This window comes from Martes martes (assembly GCF_963455335.1).
Source record: "Martes martes genome assembly, chromosome: 9".
NCBI classification, from domain to species: Eukaryota; Metazoa; Chordata; class Mammalia; order Carnivora; family Mustelidae; genus Martes; species Martes martes.
The window spans coordinates 6,066,441-6,073,295 of record NC_137896.1 but is presented as its reverse complement, the minus strand read 5'-3'; the positions used below and the strand labels follow the sequence as shown (position 1 = coordinate 6,073,295).

General features: G+C 45.7%; 1 protein-coding gene across 1 annotated transcript; it reads right to left on the bottom strand.

The window, feature by feature from the left end:
- Positions 1–605: 605 nt before the first annotated feature.
- Positions 606–6,102, bottom strand: CBLN4 (cerebellin 4 precursor; the record flags this gene model as incomplete). Its single annotated transcript, XM_080814438.1, has 3 exons — positions 606–803; positions 2,661–2,777; positions 5,812–6,102. The coding sequence occupies 3 exons, from the start codon at positions 6,100–6,102 to the stop codon at positions 606–608; spliced, it is 606 nt and encodes a 201-aa protein (XP_080670564.1).
- Between the last annotated feature and the right edge of the window lie 753 nt (positions 6,103–6,855).

Below are 6,855 nucleotides of genomic sequence, written 5' to 3'. Positions count from 1 at the left end.
TTTTGTAAAGGGAAGTCATGTTGGTGATCTCGGAGGGTAACTCTGCGAGCGAGCCATCCATTACCCTATTCGTAGAGAAGACACAAAGCCAGTCACTGAAAAAAAAAAAAAAAACTCCCCACTTACTGTAAGAGAACAGAACAAACTAATTCCAAAGGAATAAAGAAGAGTATAACCGATACACCAACACAGCATAGAGTTCTTTGGCAGGATCGCACGAACCGTTGATTGAAGTCAGAACTTGAGTTTTCTAATTCTTAGACCCGGTTGCCAATCTTCTAAAAACAAATAAATAAAATTCCACATCTGCAACGGATTCAGTGATCCCGGGAAATTAAATTCAGAATAAACCTTGCAGACAGTTTTTAACCGTTACACTTGAACACTGGTACATACGATGTCTGCTGTGAGTCCCCATCCAAGTATACCCAGACGCGCACACACACAAGATAATCGGTGAGACTGTGTATTGGTTCAGACAGGCCTAGAATCCTTAAAGAGAATCCATATTCACCCATGAGAAACCGATCAAAGACATCAATCGGACGATGAGAGAATGATCTTCCAACAACTCAGGGGTCGGAACGTCACGGAGAAATCAAATCCTATAAGGGAAACACCAGAAAGCCAGAGAACGTGGAATACTGCCAGCCTCCAACCAAGTTACCTTTCTCCAGTTTTAGGTAAACTTTATCCTCCTTATCCAGGTAGAGTAGCACACCATTAGTGGCAGCTTCACGAGTAACATCTTTGTCCCCGGCAAAGGCAGATATCACTGGCTTTCCGTTTAACATCAGGTTAACCTATGAGGAAAAAAAAAAAAAAAATCACTGAAAACATCTACCATGGCTAATGAATAATGTCTGAGATGACAGACCTGATAAAATATTTGATGTTCAGTAAATTCATCCCAGTGGCAGTGGCTGCACTTAGTAGGTCTACTGCCAATAGCAGTGGCTACACTTAGTAGGTCCACTGGGCTGGTTTTTTGTTGTTGTTTTTTTTTTTAATTTCCCCCATAGAAATTCCTGAAATGCCTACAAAAGAAATCTATCCATGAAGAGCCTCCTGGGAAAACTGGCCTCCCTTCAACGCATACATCGAGCTCACTGTTTTATTTACTTCTCACATTCAGTAGCAATCTTTTGGTAATAAAGCAAGTCTGAGGGGCACCTGGGTGGCTTAGTGGGTTAAAGCCTCTGCTTTCAGCTCAGGTCACAATCCCAGGGTCCTGGGATCGAGCCCCGCATCGGACTCTCTGCTCAGCAGGGAGCCTGCTTCCTCCTCTCTCTCTCTCTCTCTCTGCCTCTCTGCCTACTTGTGATCTGTCAGTCAAATAAATAAATAAAATCTTAAAAAAAAAAAAAAAGCAAGTCTGAGGCTTCTCAGTATATTAGTAAAAAGAAGCCCAGGGCCCTTGACTCTGATAAACCCAGATACAGCATGATTATACCAACATCTTTTTCAGGTTACTGGTTGGCTGCCACAGTCATAGCGGTGAAGACCATTTGAAACTACGGAATGTGTTTATGTGTGTTGCGGGGGGTGTTGTGTTTTCTTTTTCTGTTCTCCTTCATTATGTGCATTAAAAATAATAAATGTACATTAAATGTGTATTAAAAATAATAATCACCACCGCTAGTGAAGATTTTAAAGATGAATAATTAGCAAAGAAGCCACAATTAATAAATTCAAAATTATTAACAAATCATAAACTCAAAATTTTCTCCCCACTACAATTTTGATTTTACTATGTTAAATATTACATAAATTTCTAAATATCAGAGCTTGGGAAAAGCTTTTCCATGCTAGTAAATTTGTTTACTAGATATTCATTCTTTTTATGTCAAAAAAAAAGTACTGCCTAAATTAAATCTGAGGATCATCAATTTACCCATCCGCTAGGATCTGTGAAAGTGGTAGAAGGGTAATCCCCCCTCGCTATGGCCACAGTCTACAACACACACACTGAGCATAAGATAAAAAAGAATGCTAGAATTCCATTCTAGCATATTTGAATAGTATAGGAACTAGTCTTTGAGTGTAAGGTCAAGCCTATTACCTGAGAAAGGACAACACAAAATATGTTGCTAACTGTGGAACTGAAATTTTTAGAATTCACTAGGATCAGTGTAACTGAGCATAAATTATTTAAAGCATATGCAGGGGAACACCCTTTTGTAAAAAGTATGTTAAGTAGTTATTCCTTCATAAATTTGTTCTAATGGCTAGGGTAGCTTGTAATTTTTAACAATGATGGCAAATTTGTTTTATTTAATATGTACTTGTAAAGTTCTGCTAGTCTTAGAAGTTTTTTCCTTACAAGGTTAAATAATTTTTGCACAGGCATTAAATGAAATCAAGATCTTATAAAGAGATTGGTGCTACTGAGTTTTTACTAAGACATGTTTTTTAAATGGTTGGTTGTTATGAAGGTAATACATTCAACCGTTTATTTTTCTATATGTTTCTTGTCTTGGCTTTAACGGATGTAATAAAGAAGAAAATTGGAAATTAAGTGCTTTAAAAATAAACTATAAAGATGGTTGTTTATTTTTATAATGAAAACACATCTCTGGCTAAACACTTAAATACATAACCCACTGCCGATCAAACACTGCCGTTCGGGGGTAGAGAAGGAACAGGTTCACAACACGTACCTGGATCGTTTGGCTCTGGTAGACTTTAATTACATGAAAGCTGAAACTGTAAATTCCTTTTCTTGGTGCTACAAAGACAGACTCCAGGGTGAAAAAATTGCCCACGTTTACTAGGATCTACAAATAAAAATAATAAGTAACAGTAAATTATTACAATAGTCTCTTCTGTAAGTCACTTTCCTTCCTCGCTTGCTTCTCCCCCACCACTCTTTCTCTCTCTCTCTCTCTTTCTCTCTGTCTCTTTCTCTCTTTTTCTGTCTCTTTCTCCATCTCTCCTTCTAGCTTTCTTTATTTCTTTCATAAGTAGCTTAAGAAACCATAGAGAATAAAACATTGAATTCTACTCTTTTCCTCTTTAGTGACTCAGAAATAGATTTGTGGAATGGAAGGTTTTTCTGTCTTTTAAATGGTATGGGGAAAAAAATAAAATAAAATAACTGCTTTGTATTCATGCCTCAATTTCCAGCAAGGCCTGATGGCTCTGGAAACATCTAGGTAACACGGAGGGCTTATAAATATTAGCTTTACCTTGAGAGCCAGATAAAAGGCATCTGCCCTGTATTTATATTTCCATCCTCTATAAGCCTTTGCAATGTCCAGAGATGACGTTTCCAAGACAGCCAATCGGCATCCGTGGGCTCTCTGCAGTCATTCCTGGACACATCACACAGAGGCCTAGGCACCCCCTCCACCCTGTGACATAATCCATGACACTGAACGGTGAACAGACTGATGTGAATACCCGGCCCTCCCCTGAGCCTCCGCCAAACCTCTCCTAAGATCCATGGCCATTTTTTCAGTCCTGTGCCATCTAGGCCTTAATTATAATATTTTGGCAATGACTCAGCCTTTGCAGGCTGCCAAAAAGTAGAGCATGAATAAGGACGGACTGTGAAACTGGTGGCTTTCTTGTGTTCCTGCCAGTGTTATCCATTATTCTCTTATCAATCACCTGCTCTTTATTTAAACTCAAGGGTCAAAAATAAAAAGTAAAATAAGGTACTATTTCCTAAGAAAGCAGCAAAGCATTTTGTATTCCAAGATGTGCAGCCTGTTTCTACTGCTTATGAAATTAACTCTGAATTTCAATATGTGACCTCTTAAACCAAATTTGCAAATGTCACTTAAGTCAGTCCCTTCTATGAGAAGGAGACTGAGAAAGTTTGGGGGTGGGAAGTTTGTAAAGTAACTGGGGTTTATTCCATTTCTCTCCAAGAAATAAATCTGTAACTGGCATTCAAAAAAATCAGATGTCCCGGTAAGGATACATTTCCACTGTATCAATGGCAATCTGCCACCATCTCTTGCAAACTCTACATTTGCACCAATATTAGGCCTTTTGCATGATTCCCTAAAAACATACTATCACCTCTGAGCAATGCAGCAGAATATCATAGCGGGTCAAGTTAATGTACCAGGTTCAACCCTCGACTTAAGTACATGTATGTGTATGATTTCATTCTGAGATTTCACCTTCTTCCAAACAATCCTCAGATTTCTTTCTCTGACCTGATGATTAATGATCTTTCAACAACCAATCACCAGCTTTGCAATAATCCCCAGCAGAGGTGTTACAAAGATTTTTTCAAGCATATTTAAAATAATTTGAGGTACTTAGCGGGGACTTTCTGACTCGGATACGAGTAGCATAATTCATTAGCAATAATGGAAACGTCTGATTAGTGTTGACTACACACAAGGCTGGATGTTGCCTCTATATTGTAATTAGAGCAACCAGGCACATAGAGACTTATAACTAAATGTGTCTTGTGGTCTCTGAGATGCATGTCTTCCCAAACAGAAGAACAAATCCTCTCCTCTTCTAATTGACAGAAAGGTCATGGAAAAGAAGGCATTGTACAGTGCCATGTCCACAATGGTCCAACATTTAATTAATGCACTGAAATATAAACGAGGGGTGGTGCTCGACTTTATTTCCATCAGGATGGAAAGCACTGCACCAAAACCCCAAAGGGACTGCTTCATTCCTTTAAAATTATGGCTATCTGATAGTAAGCCCCAGAGAAGCATTCTCTGCCTGGTCAGCTGGAGAGTGCATTACTTAGGAACAATTAAGTAAGGAATGGAAATGTCATCTCTTCCCTTCCCTGGCACACACTGCAGTACCACTTAACCTGTGTTCCTACACATGTGGCTTTGCATACAACTGTGAACTACACAAGTGACTTTGTAATTTAAAATACTCTGGGTGCTCTTAGGGTTGAAATTACAACCCCAGAATCAGTTTCCAGTTTTAAGACTCCCCGCTAAAGCTAAGCTGATAGCTCTGGGGTTTCTCACCAGCCAAACCCCAGAGCTCCAGGTCACTCAAAAGAAGCCATAGACTTCATCAGTTCCTTCCCACCCCCTACCCTCAACCCCAAAGTCTGTCTTTCCCCAGTAATTTGCAATTCTCTGAAAGGACCAGAGCAGGGGCTGGGAGCACGGAGCCTCCCCCTGCGCTTCCCAAAGGGAGCTCCCCGCAGCTGCCCTTCCTTTCCCTCCACAACTTTTCTCCAAGTACCACAGGAAGGCTTTCCGCTGCAGTGGTGCCTGCAACGTGTGTGGGGATCCTGGCAGCAGAAAGGTGGGCGCGACTCAACCCACGCCATCACTGCCCACTGTCTGCGGCCACCTGCTAGACCTCTGCAGAGAATGTGGGCCCCCGAAGCTCTCTTTGGGGAGAAGCTTCTCCACCTGGGGGAAACAAATCATTTATCAGGAGACCCCGAGGGGACCGCACCGGGAACCGCCTGGGCGGCACCTGCAGAGGGGTCTGGGGGGGGGGGGAAGCACTCGCCAAGAGATTGCGAGGTCCAGGGACCAGACTCCTGCCAGCTCCAGTGGACCTGTTGCTGTGAAACTCGTCCGGACCTCTTGCAGCTGGGTTCTGCGCTCCCAGCCTCTCCCCGTCATCTCTCTCCAGAGGCCAGGAGGGAAAGAATGCGGGCAGGGGCGGTGGTGGGAGAGACAGAAGTTTCAGACCCAGACATCTTTGGGAAGGCGAGTGCCAAAATGATACCCCACGTCCCAGTCAGACCAACTTAGCCTGAGCAGGCAGCCTGGGTCTGGGCTGCAGGGAGATCGACCCCCCACCCCACCACCACCATCCATACACACACTGGGTGCCCTGCGTCCCTCAGGGTCTGACCTGATCGAAGTAAATGATGCGCGTCTTGTTGCTCATCTCGGACGGCTCGTGGTTGGTGCTCCGCACCGCTGAGAAGGCGACCTTGGAGTTGGCCGCCCGGACCGAGATCCCCAGAGGGGAGGAAGAGGAGCCCTTGGAGTCCGTAGCCGGGTTCGAGTCGCACACCACCAGACACTTGCCCTCCAGCACAATGGGCTCCGTGTCGTTCTGCGCCCAGACGGGCAGCCCGGGCAGGGTGAGGGCCAGCAGCACGGCCGGTACCACGGACAGCGCCCGGCTCCCGGAGCCCATGGTGAGCCGCGTGGGCAGCCGCAGCCGGCTGCGCTCCTGCTCGCGCGCTTCGCCTCCAAGCCCGGGACCCCGGCGCTCGGGAAGCTGCCACCGGCTAGATCGACAGCGCTGCGGGAACGGCGGCGGCGGCGGCGGCGGCGGCGGCGGCGCGCACACTTCCCCCAATTCCGTGGTTTGAAGTCAAAGTCTCCGCTCGCGCTCTCTCGCTGGTTCTGTTACCTTTGTCCTTTAAGGAGCTCATGCAGAACCCCCTACCCCACCCTCCTCCGCCCAAGAATCAGCCCTGCCCGGGGCCCCTGCACCCACCCTTGTTCCTGGACATCTAAAAGTCCGCAAACCCTCCCATTCACACCTCAAACAGGAAAACGGCAGTAAATTCTCACCCCAAACCCAAGCACCCCCAGGTGGGCGACGGAGCAGGAAAAACAAAGGAGACGCAAAGAAAAGCCTCGGGGGTAGGTGGGTGCCGAGCGGTGCGGATGTCGGTCCGGTAAGCGTCCGGCTTGCGACAGGGACGGATTACAGAAGCAGAAGGTGTTTCCCGGACTGAGAAGAACGCGAGGCTGTGTTCATGGCCAGGACTCTAGCGACTCCCACTTTGGCCTCGTCAAAAATCCCCCACACCTCGGCGCCTCCCGGACGTCGGCAGGTAGGCAGCAGCCGGCCGGGTCCTGGGCACGGAGAGTACCGAGTCGCGGGATCGGTTCCAGGGCGCAAGGCGGCTCGGCGGCGGGGTCCTCTCCAGCCGCTGCC